The sequence below is a fragment of the Tetrao urogallus genome, assembly GCF_951394365.1.
Source record: "Tetrao urogallus genome assembly, chromosome: 1".
NCBI lineage: Eukaryota > Metazoa > Chordata > Aves > Galliformes > Phasianidae > Tetrao > Tetrao urogallus.
The window spans coordinates 144,358,667-144,383,422 of record NC_136813.1 but is presented as its reverse complement, the minus strand read 5'-3'; the positions used below and the strand labels follow the sequence as shown (position 1 = coordinate 144,383,422).

At 48.9% G+C, this 24,756-nt stretch overlaps 1 protein-coding gene across 2 annotated transcripts; it reads right to left on the bottom strand.

The window, feature by feature from the left end:
* Nucleotides 1-2,109: 2,109 nt before the first annotated feature.
* SGSM3 (small G protein signaling modulator 3) lies at nucleotides 2,110-15,501 on the bottom strand (the record flags this gene model as incomplete). Of its 2 annotated transcripts, XM_079548572.1 has the most annotated exons (18): nucleotides 2,110-2,187; nucleotides 2,547-2,607; nucleotides 3,769-3,891; nucleotides 4,181-4,266; nucleotides 4,583-4,631; nucleotides 4,966-5,036; nucleotides 5,136-5,210; nucleotides 6,531-6,580; nucleotides 7,035-7,089; nucleotides 7,696-7,851; nucleotides 8,149-8,276; nucleotides 11,304-11,358; nucleotides 12,509-12,736; nucleotides 13,291-13,436; nucleotides 13,654-13,849; nucleotides 14,228-14,371; nucleotides 15,111-15,218; nucleotides 15,361-15,501. In XM_079548572.1, 18 exons carry the CDS (start codon nucleotides 15,370-15,372, stop codon nucleotides 2,110-2,112), a joined length of 1,821 nt encoding a protein of 606 aa, XP_079404698.1. The 2 variants fall into 2 exon arrangements, with proteins under 2 accessions (XP_079404698.1, XP_079404697.1); XM_079548571.1 differs by lacking the exons at nucleotides 15,111-15,218; nucleotides 15,361-15,501 and having other exon boundaries at nucleotides 5,136-5,288; nucleotides 14,228-14,347.
* Between the last annotated feature and the right edge of the window lie 9,255 nt (nucleotides 15,502-24,756).

Genomic DNA, 24,756 nt, shown 5'->3' with positions numbered 1-24,756 from the left:
GGGTGGGTGGCAAAAGGCTCAGTTTCTATGCACCGCTGTTCGCCTTTGCTCACCCACCTCCCCTTACGAAAGCTGTAGGAATACATTACATTGGCCCAATGTACTTGAAACCAGCTGAGGAACGCAGCGAGCCTGCCGGGGCCCCCTGCACAAAGGGCTTCTGCCAGCACAGCAGCGATAACCTGGTGGCTAAGGGCAGTGGGAACGGGGCGTCTCATCCTAGCAAATAATAATAGAGGTCTTTTCCCCAAGATTTGCCCAGAGCAGGCTAGCCCAGTTCTCTGCTTTCTTACTATTATTTGTTTGAATAATAGTTCAATAGTTCTTTGTTGGAAGAGGTATTCCCCTGGACGTACATTTCTGCACCCACTGGGAAAAACAAGAAGTCTGATGTTCTGCCTCTACCTTGAATGTAATCCTGAATCTTTCTGCTGTAACCACTACTTGTTTGTAACGTGTATTTGACTAGCACGAACTCTCCCTTCCACTATGCAGCAAACGGCGAGGGGTGATCGGCACCGTCTGAGACGGATGGTGTTGGGGTGTCGGATCCAGAGCGAGTATTCAACTGGAAAAGGATAAGAGTGACAAGTTAATGGGGGAGAGAATGGATCTTTAAATTGAATTATTTTTTCAGTTACAAATATTTGAAAGAAAAAAAAACAAAACATTTTATTAAAAAAATTCCAAACGGCCACGTGCTCCGAAACTTCTCTGTGGTGCTGGTGGGAGGGCCTGGCGCTGCTGCCTGTTCCAGCTGAGGGGTGGGTAAGCTCTCCGAGTCCTTCCAAAACCTGAGCAACCACCAAAGGCCTCAGGGTAGGAGGAGCACAAGTAGCTCCTTCCAGCCTCCTAACAGCACTGTGGGCTGCCCTGGACCCTGCTGCTAGAGATGAGGCTGCAGAGCTTGAAGAATAGCAGGGCTGCCCCCATCCAACTTAGCCTCGAGTGCCTCCAGGGATGGGGCACCCACAGCTTTGTGGGCAATCTGCTCAACAAGGAATTTAGTTAGCCCCGGTCCCATGGAAAAACAAAGCCGAAGTCCAGTGCTCTCCCAAGATGCAGTTTATTTACAAACCCACAGAATAAAGTAAGAATCTAGTGTCATCTCATGAGTAGTTTGTGCTCACTGACAAGCGCTTTCACTAGAAAGTCACAGACTCCATATCCAGAGCCACCACCACAAAGCAGCAATTCTCCACTCCCGACTGGCATCCCTGCCCCCACTGCAGGGCAAGGAGGACCAGTCAGTCTCCCTGAGCCGGCTCCAACCTGAACCCCATCCTGAGCTACGACAGTGCCAAAATATACACACGTTCTCGGAGTTAATTTACAGCTTTTTGGTTAACAGTAAAAATCACGTAGGGACTAAAATGATAGCATGAAACACTCTTTCTATGGGAGTGTTGGTTTTCGTCTGCTCCCAGAGGAGACAAAGCCCGTCCCCTAGGGCTGTTAGAGCAGTGCTCTCCAGCACCTCATGTCGACATCCCACACACCAGTGCCAGAGAAGTGGGATGAGGCTGATACCAGTTCCCCCTTCTCTGCCCTGACTCCACGTCGGGCGAACCCATCCAAGTGCTTCAGGTTCTGCCCTCCCCCTCCCCTCGGAGGTGAGCCCTCGGATGGCACGAGGTGGGGCGCGTGCCATCCCTGCTCCACACAGCATTAAGTCCCTCACCAGCTCTATTCCACCTGCATCTGCAGTGCCACCCTTCACGGATCAAAGCCATCCCACAAGGATTGCCTCTGCCCCACAGCTACGGTAGCACTGGAAACACTGGCACACAGTGGCTGGGCCTGCAGCCCCTCTCCCCAGGGAAATGGGGGTGGCAGAAGTGGGGAAGGCTGGGAGGGGGCACTCATTTTTCTGATCAGAACACACATGTCCCTGTGCAGCATCAGCCTCGACCATCACCTCCCTCGGGTCTGGCAGCAGTGCCACAAGGCCACGCTGCATCGGTCCCGGGTAGCCTCGCAGCCCCCCGAGGGGGATTTTGTCACAGATACAAGTGTGCGGTAGGGAAGGAAGGGGATGTGAGATGATGGGGCTTGGGGAGAGGAGTGCAGGCCACTGAGAAGGTTCCCGGGGCAGGGGGAGGGTGGAGGTCACCCATCTATGTCCCAGCTGAAGAGGTGGTGTTTCACAAGCATGTCCTGCACGCCTTCCTTCAGTGGCTTCTTCTCCTTCTCCTGCAAGGAGGCACAGAGACCTGGGTCAGTGCACTGCATCCAGACAAGCAGGGACGCATCCAGACAAGCAGGGCCCAGGCAGCCAAGGCACCCAGCAGAGCTGCCTGCACTTCCCACCACCCCAGCTGAAGCAGGGAGAGGCCCTGCGGTTTGGAGAGCAGGGAGGAAGGGAGGGGCTGCCACTTCCCTCTGCCCCAGCTGTGTGGGCAGTGCCCTGCCACCTATTCCTGGGCATCGCTAAAGAAAATAGCTCCATCCACAGCTGGTTCCAGGATGAGCTGGAGCACCAGATAGTGAGGAGAGGTGCTAAGCGAAGCCCCCTGCCCAGAAGAGGAGCAATGCTGCCTACTCACCTCCCTCTTTATTGGCAGCTCCCAGTCCTGAGACAGGCTGAAGGCAAATTTGCAGAGCACTCTGAAATGGAAAAGAGTGGTAGTAATGCACACATCCAGAGCTGCTGCCCCAGCTACACAACTGCTCCTCAGCTTGCCCTGGAAAATTGCTCAGTTTCATAGGGGTGGAGAGCCTTTTTTTTGGCACCAAAAAAGCAGCACCAGCCGTCTGTGGCCAGTTTCCTCCTGTACTTAGGGCTTTGCATCTTGCCAGGCCTAGGCTGGGAAGAGCAGCTTAGAAATGTGACTCAAGTGCAACCCCTATAGAGCCTGACAATACAATGCAGGGAAGTGCAGGCAGCCCCAGGGCTCTGCTAAGTTGCAGACACATGTAGGTTTCTCTCCAGAAAGCTGACTGCTATCAGCAGCATCTCCAAGATTTTACACTCACTGTTCACTCCCTAAAGTAAGAGGGGCATCCTGACCCCTATGGACATGTGCTGCATGGGGATGCTTCTAGCTGGGTCCCTGAAGACAGATGCAGAGTTCAGCTGCCAAACTTGTCAGTGTCCTCCAGGCTCAGGAGAATATCTGACAAGAATATTCTTCAACACCTGCAGCTGCAGAGTGGCCAAGATCCTCTAGAGGATGAAAGCAGAAAGGAGAATGGCACAAAGATCACCTCCTGCTCCTAATAAGCCCCAACTCAGCCAAGAACCAGTCCCACCGCTCTGTGCTGTGAGCAAGCAGCCTCAGGCTCACTGCAGCACAGAGGTGAAGGGAACTCCTACCCACAGTAGCACCAGGAGCAGGGCACCTTTAGGTGTGGGCTCCGCGTGGGCCTGCTCCCTACTATAGATGCTCCTGCTGGGAACCATTGTGACTGGCAGAGGGGTCTGAAGGGCAGAGATGGACAAGGTAGTACCTTCAGTGGAGCAGCTGCGGGGCTGATCTGCTTTTGGCTGGCCCAGAGGAGGCTGCTGTCAGGAAGATCCTGCATGTTCATCATGACAGCTCCCCAGAAGCCAGGTTCTGACCTTAATCAAGCAGGCACTGTGCATCCCATTAAACTGTCTAGACGGTCACTGCTGCCTCAGCACACAGAGAGAGATCTCTGCAGGGGGGGATGTCTGGACAGCTGAAGCTACTGCTGTCTGGTGAGGGCTCAAACCCAGCTGCGGTGAGGGCGACCTCCACACAGGGCAGGAGGAAATCCATGCAAGACCCATAGGAACAGACTTACCTCAGCTCACATTTGATCTGGACCCACCCGGGGCTGCGCAGGAACGACCAGGGATGAAACCACTTCTCCACGGTCTGCAGGCTTGAACACAGCACCTCCAGCCACAAATGTAGCACTTGTTCACTGCAGTGATGAGGCAGAGGTTTGTTACTGGGCTGAAACCAGGGAAAGAAGCTTTGTCCCTTTGGGACAGCCTAATTTCAGCCACAGCAGGAGGGGGATGCCCCAGGTGAATCTATGTGGGCCACCATGACAAGCAAGAAAGGAGCAGATACCACTCAGTGGCTGAAGTGAGAGGGGAAGTCCGCACGGCCTAAGGTAGATGGAAGCAACTGCTGCCCACAGGCCTGTTTTGCTCCCTCCTGAGCACCGAGTACCCACAGTGTGAAGGTGACAGGTCTGGGTTACTCACTTGAGCCCAACGCAGATGAGGGAGCGAAGTTTCACATCCATCTGTGCGTGTGCAGCGTCGTGCGTCATGTTCACAGCCTGAACTGCCTGGAAGGCAGGAAGATGTGGTTACCACCTGCTCACAGCTTCACCTTAAGCTGGGCTGAGCAGCCATGTCAGCAGCACAGCCAAGTGCTGCCCTCCCAAGAGCTCCCCACCTTCACCCAGCACCACCTGCTAGCATTAGAGGGGCTGAGACTGCCTGACAGTTCCATTTTCTGCCTTTCTCCAAGCACCTGGTGTCTTCACACCACCAAGGAAATCAAGCATCTCCCTGGAGAAGGGCATCACCCTCCAAGCAGCTCCCATAGTAAACATCCCTGTGTTACCAGCTGGGCTCTGCCTGGGTTGGGGCAGCACTCACCCGATAAAGCAGCTCCTCTGGAGTGAGGACTTTGCCATCTTCATCCAGCCTGAAAAGATTACAGAAAAAAAGCTAGAACCACCCCTGGGCACATGTAGGCCCCTCCAAACCCCAATAGTGACAGCTCCCTTGGTTGTGCTGAGCCCACAGGTGATCACACAGCTGTGAGAGCAAAGTATGACCCCAGATGCAAATGCAGGAACCCAAGAAAGAGGGCAAAAGTCAGCCCCAAGTCAGCAAAGGCATGGCAGCCTGCTGACACCACACACATGAAGGCTGGGGCAGACCATGACCTTTCCTATGGTGATAAGCAGCAGCAGTTTGGCAGACAGACAGGAGCAGGGCACAGACACTGATGCTTGCTATGAAAGAAGTGGCCTTACCTGTAAGTCTTGCAGAGCACGAGGCGAGAATACACAGAGTCAAAGTCCCGTTCCACTTCCCTGCTTGCAGCCTAGAAGGGCATAGGGACAGTCAGTACACATTGCCCTGCTGCCCCTTCACCCCATCCCTCCAACAGCACTGTTCCATGAAAGGAACTGAGACATCTCACCTCTTCAATGAAGAGCCAAGGATGGCAGGCACCCCCCAGCAGCGATGGCTTCTTCAATCCGTGTTCAAATATGGACTTCAAGGCAGGACAGAGCGTCCCTCGCACCAAGTCTGTCACCCCTTCTGTGACCGAGTCATCTCCAGCAATGGAGTACTGATGAACACAGAGAATCAGCTCTCAGCAGACTGCTCATGGAGCAGCTCACAGCTGATGCCAGTCCTCCACTCCGAGGTACGCCCCATTTTCTCAGCTTCCCATGTTCCTGCTGGCTCTTGCAGAAAGTGTCAGTGCTGGTCCCCTGGGATGTGCTGGGACACCAGCACCTTTGTGCTTAGATGTTGGATATGATACTGGTGACACCAGCACCATCCTGGCAGCATTCAGCACAGAGGAACTGTTGCAGTTTGGTGTGATGCTGTCCAAGCTAAGGTGAGGTTGGGACAAGCAGTGAGGGCTCCTGGGACTCTGTCAGCTGCTAAAGGCCAGGATAAATAGGGGTACGTGAGAATTCCCAGGTCAGCTGGTGTATCACTCAAAGGTATCACACTGACACACTGCTATCCTGAAGGACTAACTGTAACATGTCAGGATTAAAATAAATGGAATCCTCATCTGGGAGAAGAGCTGTTCAGCAGCACAGATGATATACAGAGAGATACGTGACATGCATTTATGGAACCAGCCCAGAGAAGGGGAGTGAAGGAAGCAAGTGAGATGTCAATGATGACATCTAACTAAGGGCTTCACTTGGAGTCTCAGGTCGGCCTTTGAGCCACTCCTCACTCTCCAAATGGTGAAGAGAAGAAGCAGGACAGATTTTTCTCCACTTCTGCAAATTGCATAGGCCAACAGCTGATGATATTTATCTCCTATCAGTAACCTTGGGGCCACAGTGAGGCATCTGCTCTAAACAGCTGGCATCTCACTGCTGCTGGTCACAAGAGGAACCAAGACAGTGCTCTTTTGGGTGCAGCTACTTGGACCATACCCTGTGGTGACCACAGAACACCAGGACTTGCAGGAATAACCTCAGAGGAGGAAGAGAATACAGGCAGTAGGAAGCAGGCAGAAACACTGACCAACTGACCACAGGATCCTTCTGTGTGCTTGCCTTTTGCTTTCTCTGCTTTCCCAAAGCTGGTCTCTGAGGGCCCTGCTAGCCCACACTGCACTCAACTCCCCCCCACAGCCTGTACTGTCTGCGTGGCCAGCCTCAGGAAACTGAGCAAACAGGCCTAGGAAAATAAGCTGATAACATCACTAAATTGCTTAGTAGCCAGAGAGAGCAAACACACTCAAAGAGGGAATACATGGCTCTTTTCAATTATGACATCACCTTTTTTAATATATATATATATATATATATATATATATATATATATATATTTTAATTACCTCTTTGCTCCTCTCATCCAGGATCTCCACAAATTTTGCAGGAAACCAACCTATGAAGACAAAGACATAAGCTTACCACAGACACTGAGAATTCTGTCTAAGGGAGATGAGAGCTCAGTGAAGGCTGGGAATAAATCAGAGTTCATGAAGTCCAAGCCCAAAAAGGAAGCGAGCAGCCAGAAAATCACCAGAATTAAGGCAACTGCAAGAAGAAACCTATTGCTGGATGCTGCCCACAAACAGCAGAGATGATGTGCACCCAACCACACTGTGACAGGAGGATGCAGCCTAACCTTGCTGTCTGCAAGAAGCTGTTTGCAACCATGTAGCTGCAACCACCACCCTCATACCCTGCTGGAATATTCCCCTGGTCCCTGGCAGCTCCTCTGAGTGAATGGCAGTGCTTTTTGTTAAAATATGCCAGCACAGTTGCTGTGGATGAATGCACGCTTTGCATCCCGCCCTGTTACTCCCAGTAACAACAGCTCTGTCCTGCTCTCTCACCTCGCAGTCCATTCAGCTCTCCGACCCAACAGTGCTCATCCTTTTGGGAAATTATCTGAAAAAACAGGGAGTGGAAAACAGCAGTTGGAGAGAGTATCAGTAACTTGAAGCAGACAGAAATGGAAGTGGGAAACAGAAATCCATCCCCACAGGAGCATGTGCAGTGCCAGGAAGGTTACAGCTGCCTGACTGTGGGTGCATAATGATTAACTGCTTTCTTTTCAGCTCTTTTGTCAATGCTCCCTTCTCACATGCTTCTGGGCCTTCAACAGCAAAAAGCTACTGGAAACGCAATTCCATGCCTCTTTTTCTAAGTTCCAGATGGGATGCCCACAACTAAAAGACAAAATGGATGCTTTTAGTCTTACCACAACCTGGTGCGTGGTGTTGAATTGGAGCACAGATTGGACTAAATCTAGCTTTGGCTCAGCTGTGTGGCAGCCAGGAAAGGGACTCTGCAGTTGCATTGGGACAAGACAACACATGACAACATTCAGAGGAACACACTGCCTCATCCCCAGGCAGCTGCTTCGCTTCGGACTCCTAACTGTGCTCTGAGCTCATCTCCTCCCTTGTTTCCCCACAGAAGAGGCAGTGTAGAATCCCAAACAAGTTGGACTGCACGATCGTGGCCCGGTGCCTCTCCCCTAGGCTGGCATACCGTAATGATGTCGTTCTTGCGGAAGCCCAGCTCGTCGTCATCGTGACGCTCGAAGTCCAGCAGTGCCTTGGCACGGCGCCGCCGGTTGCGGGAACAGGCCACATAGTTCTCATGGTCCCGCTGGTGGCTCTCCATACTGTAGTCTGGAGTCAGATCCTGGCAAGCACACGGACACAGAGCAGAGGAATGAAAAACAACAGATGATGAGAGTTGGAATAGATGAGCTTTAAAGGTCCGTTCCAACTCAAACGTGCCCACGAATCTACACTCAGCTCATCTACCAAAGCCTTTGGCCCTTGTTCCCAAACTCTCCTCCTCACAGGATGGCAACTTCCCAGCACAGCCTTCCTGCACTGGAGAAGGGCTGAGCAACCCTCACCCTCCATCTGTTACACCTGATGCATTCTCCCTCAAGCCCACCCGCTCCAGGAGCACCCAGCAGCTCCCACTCACAATGCTGCAGTTCTTGGGATCCACGCACTGGAAGTGCCGTGCCACCTGGAGAATGGCCTCACGAAGGTCGGCCACCAGCTCTGTCTGCTTGATGTTCTTGGCTTTCAGTGCCTCCAAGTCCTCATCTCCTGGTGGAGCCCACACAGCCAGAGGGAAGATGCAGAAGGGAAAACAAGTACGAGATATTTTTTATCAATATTAGAAATCATTAGTTCTACAGAAATCAAACAAGCCTGACTTAGAATTGCCTACATTAAGGTAGGTGCTTACTGCCAATCTGTTCAGTAGTGTACATAAGAAGCAGCAACAAGACTGTTTCAAGTTTTATTTCCAAGTACATATGGAGCTGAAGGATGTCAACTCTGATCTTTCTGAGCAACTCACCATGCCACAGTGCTGCTCTACTGTTTCAGAGCAGTGCCTGCACAGTATACAGAAGCAGCTGAATGGTTGGACTCAAACCTAAAAAATTTCCAAAAATTGTCATGAACTGAAATTCTCTTTACACTGAAACGGCTTTCAACTACTTCTAATTTTTGCCTACAGGATGAGAGCATCTTCTTCACTGAAACTTGAGAAAAAAGTGAAAAACCAAGACAGCTCTTCTGTCAGTCTAAAAGTGAGAGCCACAAGAGACAAGCCTCCATCTGAGATCTTAGCCTCTCTAACAGACACATTTCAAAGATTTTGGTATATAGAAAGGGTTGCAAGTACAAGACAAAAGTTACCAAAGCATCTTCCAACTTTCACTAATCCCACAGGAGCAGTGACAGCTAGTATCTACTTATTTATAGATACCTACTGGTATTGGTTCTTTAGACAGTTAACATATCCAGTCTTTATTGGGCACCTGAAGTTTGGGCATAATGAACCACTTGCTCTTTTTTTCCTAAAAGAAAGGATCCAGCTTTTGTTTTTAATTCAAAGTGCAATTTCACTATCTGCTTTTGCTTTCTGTAATATACTGAAGAATTGGTAGTTTGATTAACAAAATTGGCATTTAAAATAATGTGTTCTTCCATGAACTCCAGTTTTTATATAAATGGCATTTTTACACATCCCTTGTAAACCAGTGGCTAGCAAACTACTACACTACTACTACTTCTAACAGCACTGCAGAAAACAGGATGAAAAGAATGAGCAATATAGCTGTGTACACATGAAGAGTAGCTCCTGCTTTATGAAGAGTGATGAACTGTATCTTTTAATTTCAAGTGATACTAATTAAAAAAACCAAAACTTTAGGAACGTAACTGGAAGCACAGGATTAGATTTTAAATTATTTTTGATTCTTTTCTACTGATTATGTATATTATGAGAATCAGATTTAGATACAGAGAGCATAAAAAAAACCTGAACTTTGTTTCCGGACCAGAAATAAGACACACTAAGTCCCAGTCCAAGCAATGAAAATTAACCAAAACCTCCCTGTAAGTGGCCACAGAGTGTGCAAGACAGATTCAAAGAGGTAGACTGGAAACAGATCGCTCAGAGGGCGGAAGATTAACGTTGCTAAAACAGAAGGTGACTAAAGAAGAAACTGCTCAACCACATCCACGCTAGCTCAGCGGGCTGCCCTCATTTTCAGATAATGCAATTTCATCATTTAGTCCCTTCTGGCCAAAATACCGTGCTTCTCCTTCCACGTCCAGATGAATCCCACCCAAACACGAGCAGGAGAGACAGGAAGAAAGTTTTATACCTTTCCCCCCTTCAAATATATGTAACACAAAAGGAAGTGGCTGGGGTTACCAGCAGATACACCTCGCTGCACCTGACATGCCTGCACATATGTTTCAAAAGCAGGAAACGAGTATGAAATCAGCTGCATGACAGGGCTCTATTTTGAGCCTGCAAAGCCTCATGAGCTGCATAGTTGTGCAGAGGAGGGTTAACTCTCATGCATCACCTTGTTGCAATGCCCATCCAAAAGGAAAAGGGGAGGGAAAACAGCTGTTTATGAAGGTGGATAGTGATAGGGCAAAGGGGAACGGTTTTAAACTGAGACAGGGGAGGTTCAGGTTAAATATTAGGAGGAAGTTTTTCACTCAGAGGTGGTGATGCACTGGAACAGGTTGCCCAAGGAAGTTGTGGATGCCCCATCCCTGGAGGCATTCGAGGCCAGGCTGGATGTGGCTCTGGGCTGCTCAAAAGCTGCTCAAACTTAAGCCAAGGGGAAACTGAGACACAAGGAAGATGTGCTTGGCAGCTAAGCTCCATACAGATATAGTCTGTACTGCCTGCATGATAGCATTACACATAAGAGCTATGAGAACATAGGTTGAACAAGCAACCTGCCTGCATTTCTTCACTTCTTAACAGCTTCACTGGCCTTGCACTACCATGTACAGCGTTATGTATAAACATGCATCTAAGCAAGCCTCTGATGGCCCATGAGCTGCTCAGACATCATCAGAAAAGCTCTTCTCTGAAAAGACCAGCAGAACACAGTTTTAGATTTTTTCAAGCTACTACAACAACAGGAGATTTTTTTTAAATCCTGTAAATTTGGTACATTTTCTTTCCCCAGAAAAACAATTTCTGTGGTGAGATGTGGCAATTTCAAGACAGCTAACCAGTTGCAAGGAAGGTGATGACAGAGAGATTTTCAACAGGAAGGGCTATTATGAAGCCACAGAATTACATTATTTTAAATCTATGCTGGCTGTGCGTTTTCTGGACATTGGCTGGGTTAGCTCATAAGCAATGAGAAGAATCAAAAATGTCCACACTGTGAAGCTCTCAGAGTAGGCATGGAAACATCAGTGCACGGAGCATCAGTGATACCTGCAGTTATAAATTTTGACTTATGAATCTTGATGAGTTATACATCAAGCCATCCTGCCTGGTCTGGGACCTTCAGGGGAGTACAGCACACAGCCCATGCACTGCATACAGTTTAGTAGAAAGTATGTTCAAACATCTAGCCAGTGCAAAGAGCCCATCCACGGTAAGTCACCAGTTAAGGACCTTCTAACTAATCCAAAATGCCCCTCCTAAGATCAGGTCAAAGCAAGCAAACAGAAAGCTACACTTCTTCCAGCTTATCCTTCAGTTGTGGCTCCCTTCTCTTCTTTTCCTTTGTCCTGCATCTCCCACCCCTCATGGCTGCTTGATCCATCAACACCGCATGAAAAGCACAGGACTGTCCTTACCAAAAAGCAGAGAGGTGATGCCAGATTTCCTGCGCTGAGTCCTGCGCCGCACGATCTGAGGAGGAGAGAACAAAGTGCACAAACTTTTGTAAGTTTAGTAAGTGAAATAATCCTCCACACTGGTTGGGTTTGAGCAAGGGATTCTGATAGGGTTTTTCTTTTTTTTTTTTCATTCCGAGGGTGGTGACACACTGGAACAGGTTGCCCAAGGAGGCTGTGGATGCCCCATCCCTGGAGGCATTCAAGGCCAGGCTGGATGTGGCTCTGGGCAGCCTGGTCTGCTGGATGGCGACCTGCACATAGCAGGGGGGGTTGAAACTAGATGATCACTGTGGTCCTTTTCAACCCAGGCCCTTCTATGATTCTGTGATAGCTAACATTGCAAGGGGCAGGCAAGTGACTTTGCAATTTTGTACAAGAGTTGTTCTTGTTCTAGTGCAATGAATCAGCTCTATTGCTTGCTCTGCTCCATGTGCAGTGGGTTATTTATAGCTCAATTACGACAAAAGCATGCATGAAGTTCAATAATCAACTCTGATTCAACTGAATAATTTCAGTTTTAATTTTACCTGTTGCCAGAAGCACTTCCACACATAACTGTATTTAAATTTCTAAGTGGCTGCTTATTACATTTTGGGATTGCAGGAGTGCTTGGTGATAAGCACTAAGACGAGCGTCAAGAAGATATGTTTTATGCAGGCTTGATGAACAGGAGGTACTACATCTGCAACTGCAGACTGTGATCTATGACTAAACACAGATGCGTTTCTTATTCAGCTTCTCAAAGGCCACTGCACTCTACTTTCCGGAATTATTTCAGCACGTCAGTTTCTTACTAATGGATTAATCCCAGGTCCCACTCTGCTGTACGCTTACGTTAGTGCCAAGCAAATTCTGCCAAAAGTGAGTGCTGCTTCTTTTATGATTTCTCATTAATGAAATGTAATGCTTTCCATCATTACTCTCATTAATGATAATCACAATTGACATCAACATTCCTTTCATCTGTGGATTTATCAATCAGGACAGAGTCAGCAGCATTTCATTAGCACAGGCCTTCCCTTCTCTTGCCAACACCTTTTCTCTGGGTGACAGAGCCGACGTCCTCTCAGACAGGAGGACCTCTTGCCCGCAAACAGCAGTCGGTTGAAATACAGAGTGGTAAAAACAGAGCAGCAGAGGCAGACAGAATTCAGAGCGCTCACTTTGGATAAATTGTTGACAGTGGTGCTGGAGTTGAGCAGCTGCCCCTGGTCAGCAATGAGGTAGGCCAAGTGTTTGCGACGCTGGGTCTCCACCGCCACATCTGTCAGCGAGCCAGCCACGCGCATGGCTTCCTGCAGCAGCACATCTGCATCTTCTATCTGACTTGGGATGTCCGAGAGCGTGTTGAAGATTGAGGCAGAGTTCTCAGACTGGATTAGCTCATCCTCCTGCAAAGATGCAGTTGTTTTTCCACAAAGAACAGTGAGCGTGACAGTTATGCTCCTGAAGCTGCTAGATTCAACTCTATTTTCAGTGTACTGCCCAGGCCAGAAACAATGCAGGTAAAGCTATGAAATGACATTGAAAACTTTGGTAGAAAAAAAATGCAGGCTAGCTCTGGGAATAGAACAGCAATTTTTTACTACTGCACTAAGATCTGCTCCCAAAACTCCTCATGGCATGTTTTTGAGTCATAGAGACAGTGCAAAACCAAGAGACATTTTGATTTAAATAGGATGCATTCTCAAGTTGGGATCTAGAGTGAGCAGAGGGAGCAGCTGATGGGGCTTAATTATGAGGGATCAAATGAAGTAAGCAGGGAAAACAGCAATCCCTGAATCTGCAAAGCACCTTGGAAGTTTTCACGGCTTCCACTTCTGAGGAAAGCAAGGAGTCATCTTCCCTTGCACACTCCCAGACCACATACAGCAAGCCTTGTTGCATCTCAATCTTGCAGTCAAATACTGAAGTGCTATAAAGAAGGAAGTGGTGGTAGTGCTACCTTCATACTGAGCATGCCCAAAGTGAGCTGGAACAGCACCAGAGAGCCCTCATAGAAGAAGAGGTCCCAAATGCGCAGCAGCAGCTTGATGTGGACAACACTAGCGAAGGAGGTGAGGAACCAGTGCAGGGTGATCAGGGACAGCTCTGTGAATAGAGACATACAAAGGAATCACGATGGGATGTCAGCTAACCAGCAGAAACAGACCCTCCTAAGTGCTGCCCTCCCAGCTTACAGATGACCATGCACTGCCCTGGCCTCCAGGGCCAGGTTTGCTCCTAGCTCTGCTGCTCTCCCTTTGTGAAACAAGGGCAGTTATCTCTGCCTGCACACCACCCAGAGGAGCCATGGGCACACTTTTACCAATGTCATGCTCCTGGAGTAGCTTGTCCAGACGGGGTAGGTACTGTACAATGAGCTGTCGCAGGACGCGCTGGTCTGTCTGCACCCCCATCAGGGTGGTACTGAAGTAGGAGGCGGGAACCAGCTCCTCAATGATAGCACACATCATCCAAAAGGCATCTTCCTCCTCCAAGAAGAGCAGCAGAGAAGCAGCCACCTAGGATTTTGAAGGAAGATTATATGCCAAGCCTGTCCTAACAGTAGCACTCCTTCCCCGTCTCCTCACATGGTCCAGTGTCTACGAGACCAATGTCTTCCTTCCTCTGCAGCAGCTCTACTGCAGACTCTCCCAGGGAAGAGATTTCTGTGCAGTGTAACACCAGTTCCTCCTCCACAGAGGAACCAAATTATTGCACACCTTTGGACATGCGGTGTTACTCTGTTCCACCCTCCTCACGCAATATGTTCTGTGTGAAAAGGATTTCCCTTCAGCTAGTCTGGAGGTCACAGCATCTGGCAGCATTACCCCAAATCACTTACCCCAAAGCAGCTACAGAACAATCCCTATCACAAAAGCACTATTAAAGCAGGTTACCATGCCAGTGCCTTGGCAATAGCCAATCTCCGGGTAGAGCCAGGCAAGTCCCCGTAGTATCCTGCGTAGCCGTGGCACCCCAATACTGTTCATGTTGGAGAAGCAGGCATTGCTGGGCATTGTGCGGAGCAGGTCTTTCTCAATCTGTCAGACAGCCAGAAGCAAGGAAAGGGTTAGTTAGCAGCATTTGAACAATTGCCTTCTGCTCTCAGTGAGCTCTGCTTCCCTACACCCAAGTCTTTAGGCATCAAAGAAGATAGCACTGTTCAAACAACTGGGGTTAATTTAATATCCTTCGTTAACATGTGAAAAACCAGTCAGATGGCAACTTGGTGACTCCCTAGGAATACTTGCCTCCACTCAGCCCCTAGTTTCTTCACTTGCAGTAAGCATGCTGGGAATTTCATCTGCTTGGATTTCAAGCAAGGGTTCTCACCATGCTTATTCATTGTTGGTGAGAAACCAACAATGTGGCCACACCTGCGGTGGGGGACTTGGAGGTGAACAGCCCACAGCTCCCCCTGGGCAGAGTTGTCCTTCCCTCCGTTGCTATCTCAGTGGAAGCACATCTATTACTCTTTCACCCTCTGCCTCATTCAGTATCAGGAACTTGCCCAGATGAAACTGCCATGTGGTAATCTAGCCTGCAGGTAGCAGAGATTAAACCTCTTCCCTAGGAAGTGGGGGATCTGCACAGCTTCTACTCCAACAAACAAAGCAGATAAATGCCCAGTAAGATTAACCTTTAGTGGGATTCAATTACACATCCTTTCAGCTGTCCCTGATGCAGGTGTCAGGCAGACACCCCTTCCTCTTCATGCAGCAAATCTTGCTGTTCTCCCCACTCCCTTACGCCCAGTCAGCACTAGGCAGCATCTCTCACCTGTTTGGCAGCAATGGTTTCATCATTCGAGCAGTTTTTCACAATATCACGATATGACATCTCTGAATTTCTCTTCTTCTGCAAGGCCCCAGACAGACGCATCCACAGCTGTGGGGACAGAGTGAACAGCAATAGGAGTCACTAAACCAGCCCCAGAAAGCCACGGCCTGGCACCTTCTCAACCACGACAGGGTGGCCTCAATTCTCTGTCTCTTCCCACAGGCAGGAAGGTCAGCCCACTGTCTCTCACCTGCGGCCTCATGCTGTGTGGGATGCCAGCCAGCACCAGGGAGCGCAGTTTGTCTGAATGTGGGAGGGTGACCTCAATTTTGTCCCAGGTGAGGTCACCCACGTCGTGGTTGTGTGTGAATTCCAGATGAGCCTGCCACTTGAGCCTCTGCTGTGGCTCCTCTATCAGCGGGAGCCCCAGAAGTTTGCTGGAGTTTGGCTCAGCACCATCTGCCTCAGCAAAGGGAAGGGAATGAAATGGAGACAAGTGAGAGAGGGAACAAACATAGGGCGGGGTGGAGAGTAGGACAGCCATCTGATAAAAGCACGTAAAAACTTTCAGGTCTTCCAGCCAGAGCATGGGAAGGCAAAGCTTGGTTTCTAACTGTCTTCTCTATGCAGCAAATGTTGTGATCATAAGCAAAAGGCACTGAAGCCTTAAGAACCAAGAAGCTGTCAGCAGGCCCAGGCTCTGCTTACACATGATTTACAGCAGAGTGTGGCTGGAATTCAACAAGACCCTGGCAGCAGCTATCCTGCTGGGTTTTGTGAGGATCTGTAAATCAAGCTGACAAAAGCATAGCAGGTCTCAGAGGTGACAAGCAGAAAGCTGTATGTTCATGCAAGTAATGAGGCACAAAATGTTAACTCTGGGGCTACCTATTCATTAAAAAAAAAATCTTTAATAAGAACACTGCCCAATTCCCAATGAGAGAGTACCTTAACCTGAGGCTAGCTTTCTAAAATAGATATATTAGCACAATATAGGTTTGACATAAGGCACTCCATTCTTCACCACATAGCAGATTTTCAACAACACCATCCAAATCTTTCTGCTGACTTTATAATGCACAAGTCTATCAAATGGTTTGGCTGAATGAAATCAGACTCTTTGTCCTGTCCTCATCTCTAGGTTACTGATTCAAGAAAGTCCTCTAGGACTGTAGAATCTTAGGGCACCACAGGCAAAAAAGTTCTGCCCCCCCACTGTATGGCCTGAGATCCGGAAGTCTCCTCTCAGAGCACATAAAGCAATTCCCCCATTCAACAGTCCTTTCTCTTCATCTTTCCAAAGGCAGCAAGCTGTGCTGTTCAACGCCCAACTGCCATAGCTCTCTTCTGTTTGGCCTCCTGCCTCTGGATCTTGCAGAAAAACTAGGATGTGGGTTCTGCCCCTTCAGATTGCTCTACACTTTGCCAAGATGCTGGGATGTGTAGAACACACACTGCTGCCACTCGCCTGAGAGCTTTCCATAGGCAGCATGTGGCACTGTGCCTGCCATTGGTGCTCAGTGCTCCTGACCACAGCAGAAGCCTGCTGTGAGCCAGCAGAGCTGCCTCTCCCAGTGCACCACTAATGGAAATGGCAGCTTCCTCTTCACTTCCATCTCTCCCTCACCTATGCCACAGACATAAGGCGATGGAAAGGACTCTGCTGCATATTTATTCCACAAGGCCAGCTCAACTGATGCATGGCCCTTAGTAACAACGGTAGTATATGGAAAGAAGTTGACGTCTGAATAGATGAAACCTAGCACACAGTGGTTGCAAAATCATTCTGCCCAAGGCCCCATGCAGCACAAACTGAAAGGGAGAGAGATGGGACTGGTTTTACCTTCCTTATCAATTCGGAAACCAAATTCATCATAGCGGAACTCTGGCTGCTCAGTGGATTCTTCTTTCTGGGAGACATAAGGAAGAAGAGACATTCTTACCGCTCCAGCACTGAGCAACTGAACAGAGACAAGTGGATATCACCCAATCCTACACTGCCTGCATTGTGCCCTCTGAGCAACTGCAATCCTTCACCTTTACTTTTGATGCCTTCCTCCACAATTCCCAGCTGGGGAGGTGTTGCATGCTGCCCCCATTTTGACTTCCATATGGAAGATGTGAACCTCTGCTTTCTCAGCTGCACAATCTCTTGGGACAACTACTTGAGTTGCAGCATCGTATCACAATGAAGACTTCCCCATCTGAAAGGGCAGACAGTCCTCCTCATGGACTGAGGAATCCACACATCATCTACACTGGGCCCTACTGGCTGCAACTCTAAGACACAGTAGTCCTCTGTAACCTAGTGTGCACACACTGCAAATTCAGTTCCCTGCAGTGCCCCACTTCCTGCCTATTGCTTTCAGGTTTACTCTGAAGGACAGCAGAAAAAACTGGGATTTGGATCTGTGAGACAAGCCCAAATTAGAGGCCAAAGGAAATTCAGTTCAATTCTCTGCTTCTTCTACCTGTTTTCATAGTTGGCATTAGTGGTTATGATCATTAGGCTTTTGTAAGGAGTGAATACCTACAGATGCCTCTGATTCCTGCTGGCCCACCTGCCCCTCCTGTGGGGTCTTGCAAGTATTGCACCCAGGCAGCCCCAAAGAAGCACACTTCTAGCATAGCTCCAAAATAAGCTTCAGCCTCCTTCTCTGGGCCCAGTTGCCTTCAGCAAACACTGAGGGTTAGGTTACAAAATTCCATATCTGCTTCCTTCCTTCCTGTTCTGCCCACCTGGAGGCAAGCCTTGGGGCTAGCATTTCCTGCCATGCGCAAGCTGTCCAGGGTAGCTTGATGGTGACAGAGACTCCCTTGGAGTGTCAACATTTTTTACAGGGGAGCAATAGTTACAAAATAGCAGAGCAATAATTCACAGAAATTTCTGTATGCTCTGCAAGATCCTCTTGCAAGAGCCAGGACGCAGCCACAAAACAAATGAAGTTTAAATAGCAAACAAGTGCCCCCAAGCGAACCACTGGAGGAAGAGTGCATCCCCGCCTCTTCCTTACAGCATTCAGAGACGACCTGAAATCACCAGGGTCTCTTTATTTCTGTGCAGAGCCAGAGAACATCCCCACCCTGCCCAACACTGTACCTGTGTGTATTTCGCCAGGATCTCCTGCGGCCAAATGCTGGGTGTGAGTGCTGAGAAGGGACCCCCAGCAGAGGGAGTGTGATGGCCTAAACACAAAGAGAGCAACATACAGCAGTGAGAACCTGGGACACTCAGTACAGACTGCTCCAGCAAGGTAAGGATTTATGCAGAAGTCTCTACTCCAGATATTGGTATCTAGTCATTACTTCTAGACACTGTGACAGCTTCCACATCACCAAGGTGGTAAATAATTTTAGAAGGTTTGAACCATTATTACCAAGCAAAAGAAGCAGAATGGCCAAACTGAGTTCTAACAAACGGACTTCTGGGGAACAGAAATCATTCTGTCGCGTCATGCGATCGTTCCTCTTGGAAAAGCTGTGCCAAGTGAAGGCAACCATTAAACAGATTTATGAAGTAAATGCCTCCTATAGAGACACTGACATTGACTCAGCAGCACTCCAGAGTGCCCTGAAACTGTGTCAGCCAGGCAACAAAACAGGACACCAGAGCCCTCAGTAATATGTTCAGCTGCTCCCTTTGCTGCTGAAGGGCTGGGATGTTGCTGCCCTCCCTCTAAGGCTGCCAAGATCATGCACAGACAGCTGCAGCAACATAGGTATGCCTATCACCTTGCTGTTCTGTGTGCAAGGCAAGCACCCTCCCAGAGGTACTGTGCCCCTTGCAATGAAAGCAGACATTGAGTTCTGCAATTGAAGCAGACAAGCACATCCCAGGTCTTCCATTCCATCCCAGGATTCCATACACATCACCACCACCAAGGTTCACCTGGCTTTGAAGTAGTCTCCCTTAGGGTTTTTCCTGAAATAAGCAGCTAGCTCAGGAAGGAAGGTGCAAAGACATGGGGTGGGACAGTTCCACTGCAAGAGGGACGTGCTGGAGGAGACCTACTATTAGTCAAGCTTGTAACTCGGTAGCCCACAGCCAAACTCCAGTAATTCTTCAGTCCTAGAACTACCACTTTATTGAATAAATCTCTCAGGTCATAAGCAAGCCACCTACTTTGGGGCAAGTCCTGGGAGAACAGAACTGAGCAGGTCTTATGAGAATGGGGAGGCAGACTTCATTTCGTCCTCCTCTTTTCTCTGTAATTCAATGGCTGAAGCAGCATCTGAAGGCTTCAGCAAAGGGTAGAAGAAGGAACTGCACTCCTCCGAGCAAAAAGGCTGCTAGATCATAAAGAGCTGGGCGCTCTCCCTCCCTCCATTTCAGGCAGAGCTGTATGTTAACATAGAGAACGGCTGTTGGAATCAGTAACTTTCTTTTACCATGCTGCAGATGAAGAAAGAGAAAGCCATCAAAGAAGGCATCACACCCATTTTTGCCTGCTCACCTGACATTGTTCTAGGTAAGGCTGAGTGGCAGAGGCTGTCAGCAGGTCCAGGAATGCTGTTCTCAAGGGTGAGAGGTCACTGCCCTGTTACAAACAGAAAAAAAGAACATCAATTAGCATCTGAGAGCACAGTGAGGGACAGACACACTCCCCAGGCACAAACTCCACACAGCAAACTCCAGAGACTTCCCAAGAGGGAATTCCCTTTTGATTTCACACCCTTCAGCTACAAAGAGCATGGTATCACCTACCAAATTCTCTGTGACTGCAGCAGCATTGCTGACTCAAAGAATGCCAAAAATCAAGTCAAATTCCATTATCTTTTCCATCACAGATTCTGAATCCTATTCAATTATGAACACTAAAAAAGCAGATGGCACATCACCATTCTCTGAATTTACTGCCCACAGTGAAGGGACCAGGGTGTTGAAGTGAGTTTGAGATGCAAGAAGCCTGAAAAAGATCTTGGGAGCATCAAAGCAAAACACAGGAGCACACTTACTTCAAAAAGAACCTAGGAGAAACTAATGCTTGCATGCTTTGAATGGATTTTCCAGCTTCCTTTTTCAGTAAAGCCACTTCTGGCTGCAAACCACTGCAAGAAGGAATGTGAGGGATTCACCCAGCAGGCCTTGTCTGAGTTGTTTACAGTGCTCAGCAGTACAAGGTTATATATCTCCAGCAAGCATTTGCAGCCTACAAGTGCAAACAGGAGGGGGACGGGTGTTTACGAGGGTGGATAGTGATAGGACAAGGGGGAATGGTTTTAAACTGAGACAGGGGAGGCATCCCTGGAGGCATTCAAGGCCAGGCTGGATGTGGCTCTGGGCAGCCCGGTCTGCCTGGTTGGCAACCCTGCACATAGCAGGGGGTTGAAACTAGATGATTGCTGTGGTCATTTTCAACCCAGGCCATTCTATGATTCTATGAAGTGACTTGCTCCGGCGCTCCAAGACAAGCAGCTATAAAAGCACCTGCATCTGAGAACACAAATAAGGCTTCTTCCCCCCAGATTTAAGCAGTTTTCTGCATGAGAAAAGCTGCTATGGCTGCACAGATGCCAATCTTCCAATACCAACTCTTAGAGCAAAAAAGAAGCAAACAAGCAAAAGAAACAACAAATCAAAGCAACCACAAGTCCAGCTTTTGTTTCTGAGAAGCTGCCATGACCACACATGGCCAGCTGCTTACCTGTGTGTTCTGCCCTGCCCCTAACTGCTGCCTGTCGCTCCAGCTCTCTTAGTGGAGGGTTTTCCCTCGGTAGGTAAACCTATCCTAAGGATAGAAAAAGAGCACCAACACTCTCACTTCACGTGGCAGCATTCAGGGTGTGTGCAGCAAGCAGGTAACTGCTGATGGCACTCCTGCCAATGCATTTGGAGGCTTTTTTCTGGCTCCCCGCTGCCCTTCCACCACTCTGGCACGCTCAGTGCCTCCTCAAGCCCCCAGGTCACCATTAACCTTCGTGCATGCACAGTCAGTGCTGAACCAACCTGTCACTGAGGAGCCGGCGTTAGGCACATAGACAAGAGAACACCCGTAGCCAGTGAACAAAGCACGAAGCACGGTGCCCAAGAAGCTGGGAAGGAGTGCTGAGGTTCCTCCTCATCCCACAACAGGTGCAGCAGAGGGGAACACCTCCCCCTGCCCACGTCATCGCTCTCCTGCCAGCCCCGGATATGAGAGCAGGCTTTTCCTGCCCCTGGGCCCCATGGAAACCTTCCTGAAAGCACCCAGCTGGGACCTGGTGCCGACATTGCTGGCCAGGACAGAGGGATGTGACCCTACAGCAGCTCTCAGCTCTTCTAGCCAGCAGACAGTAAGCAACCAAAGGAGATCCCATGAACCCAGTGAAAACACATGCATGAAAACAAACCACAGCACAGCTCCCAGTTCACTGGGGGACAGCCAGAAGGACAGCTTGTGTACCTAAAAAAGGTGCTGCAGTGGAAGCTGCAGCTGTTTGAAGCGCTCCAGCTGCAAAACCCCTGCCAGAGTCACAAACGCACCACAAAGAAATACATCTGTTTACTTTCTTTTCCCTGCAAGTGTCCTTTAGAAATGGATGTTTGCAAAGGAGACCTGCAAATTTACCTCCACTTGACAGTACCAAGCCTCCTCTGGACAAACTTGCCCTTCCACACAGCCGCAATTCAAAAGATTTCAAATACCTGCCTTCCTGCAAACAGATAACAATCTCCTGCTGCCTATGCTTTACTCGCTTGGCTTCTTTTGCCATGTGATCTCCACTTAACCCTGTTGTGGTAGTGCCTGGATGTCTAGGCCATGAATCACAGAACCATTAAAGCTGGAAAAGACCTCTGAGATCACCCAGTCCAACCGCCAGCTCATCCCCACCATGCCCACTAAGCATATGCCACATCCACATGGCTTGCAAACACCTCCAGGGAACGGTGACTCCACCACCTGCCTGGTCAGTCTGTGCCACTGCAGCACCTCTCTTACTGAGAAGAAATTGTTCCTAGTGGAGCAATGCTGTCTGGAGCTTTACAGTAGGATCTTTATTTTGGCCCCAAAACTCCTTCCCAGGCATATTCCTCCCCTGCCAATTTTAACCACCATGCTTAATTTCAACACAGACTGTCAGTTGGCTTCCACTGCTCACTGCTATGGTCTTCTTTTATTTAAAGAGTTGTAGGAGAAGTAAGAGCAATAGCAAAGCCACAATACTCACCAGGAAGCCACATACTTGGTGTAATTCTGGAAGCCCCTTCCAATTCAGCTTTTAAAACCCCAAGTAGATTGCAACCAATTAAACATATAGAACGTCCTTCTCTTAGAAATGAAGACAAAAAGCTTGCACTGAATCAGGCAGCTCATTTCTGTGCCCTCACACTTGGGAAGCTTTGTTTTCAGAGCTCAAACCATGACTCACCTAATGCATGGCACAAGGAGAACCCTCAGCAGGAACCCGGTAATTCCCTCTGCCTTCCCTTCCCCCAGCAGTTTCCCCTTCAGCCAGGTGAAGGCGTGTCCTGGAGCCACAAATGCCATTAGTTCCACGAGTCAATATTTGCTCTGCACGCATACAGTCAGAAGAAAACTCCAGCATCACAGATAAGCAGGTGAGTGAGCACAGCACAGCCGTACCTCTGAGCATGGGATAAGACACAGTAGCTTCTGGACCTGGTACCCCGACCCCTGCCTTTGGAAGCATGCAAAATTCCACATAGCGCTGCACAGGCTCCTGGTTAAGCATTCAATGTGATACCAGTAAACCTAGATGACCACAGGAAATACCTTGAAATAGGTTTGTAGACCTGAGATGTTTACAAACAATCGGCCTCACGCTGCTCTGGGTGCAGGAGGGAGGTGCTGAGGAAGCCTTTCTGCTCACTTCCAACCTCTGTTGGTGACTGGGAATGAAAAGCTGAGGAACTTCAGCTGCCTTCATCCCACTTCCCTGTAAGAATCCTCCATCAGAGGACATGACAGCCTAGAAAGGGTGGAAGGAGCCTGGCAAGCAGTGGCAAGGGCTGACACCCTCTCAGAGCCCGGGAATGATGCAAGCTGCTGATGGTGCTGTCATGGACGGCAGCAGTGTGCCTCGGGGTTCAGTGGCCCCAGTCCCAGCAAAAGATGAACTGGGAGGAACTCTGTGTCGTGTCTCCTGCCAAAAAGCATCCTGCAGACTCCTGGCCAGGCTGGAAAAGCAAGCAGGCACAGAAATGCTGTAAGAGGCACTCCCATGCCTCTGCTTTGCTCTCTGTACTGCTGCAAGGATGGCAGCACTCAACTGGAGCCAAAGGGACAAAGCCCGGCTAGCTGACACAGAGGGACAGAGCACTTCCAGCTGTGTATCCATTTTGAAAATAAGGATGTGAAAAAGCAGAATGCTGTTTCCTACTGGTTCTGCACTGGGCAGGCAGAACCCAGCCTGATTTCCTGCTCACAGTTTGACATGTCAAGCTTGTCTCGACAGAAACTCCCACACAACACCCACTTATGCAGAATGCAGACTTCCTGCCTATGGACAGACGTTTTCCTCACAGAACAAACCTCTTTTTATTTTGCTGGCTGGCTCCAAAGCAGACAGCACATCCTTTATGCAGGGCACAGCTTGAAAAGGCTTTAGGGTCTGCCTGTAGCACTTATTTCTCAAATCTGGAGATAACAAAGGCTTCCCCCGTGTGGTTCACGGAAAAAAAAACATCAGAGCAAAACAGAACTCATTTAGGGCTCTGCTGATTTCTTGTTGCTAATACAAGCACCACGCTTTTAATCCTGGAAAGCGAAAGCTGTCTGGCCTTACACAGCAAAAGCTGGGTGCCTGCTAACACAAACAGCAGCAGAGCACCTTGTTTGCCAGATCCTTGGGATCATGAGAGGAGGAGATCTCTCTTTTCCAGTATTCCTAAGTGATGATGGGATATGTGATGTGAATGTGGAGTGCTGCTCCCACTTCACAGGAGCGGGACAGACTAGGCACTGAGAGAAGGAGCAGTGGGATTTGTTTTCTCAAATCTATGTTGGATGAGGAAGAAAAGGCTGGGATACAAACCAGCAAGGTGTCCGCTCTCACCTCTCTTACTGTACAGCAGAACTCTCCTTGTTACAAACCAAAGAAAGGTAGAAGGACATTACTGACAGTTACTTACAGATGCTATTATTATGTTTTCTACGTGAGACTTTGACCCTGATCCAGAGCTGGCCCTGAAAGCTCACCGCACAAAGAAGCTTTTCGGGCTGCTCTCATCCTGCTGCTGCCAGTGATAAAGAAGCAGCCCGAAGAATGGCTCTTCCATGGTACAGAAGGATTTGCAGAGCTTTAGTTATCAATCCCTTGTGAGACACAAGGAAGGCTCAGTTCAGGTCGCTCCCATAGAGCTATGCTGTTCATGCACAACTCATGTTAGCAAAAGAGCCTCAGTCTCACCCAGCAGGACTCTCTCTTCATCATCGTAAGCAGCTCTCACTTCATTTGGCTCCAAAAAAATGGCATTTAAAGGACAATATCTCCCACAGCACACCAGATTACCTTCTTTGGGGCTCTGCCTTCACACAACTCAACTTTCTGAAACAGACAAATAACACCCACAGCACCATCCAGGACTGATCGCAAAGCTCCTAACACAAATCTGGTTTTTGCTCCTGCAAAAATTTATTCGAGCAGACAAGTCAAATTAAAAACAAAAACAAACAACACGATGATCATTAGTGTATGTAACAAA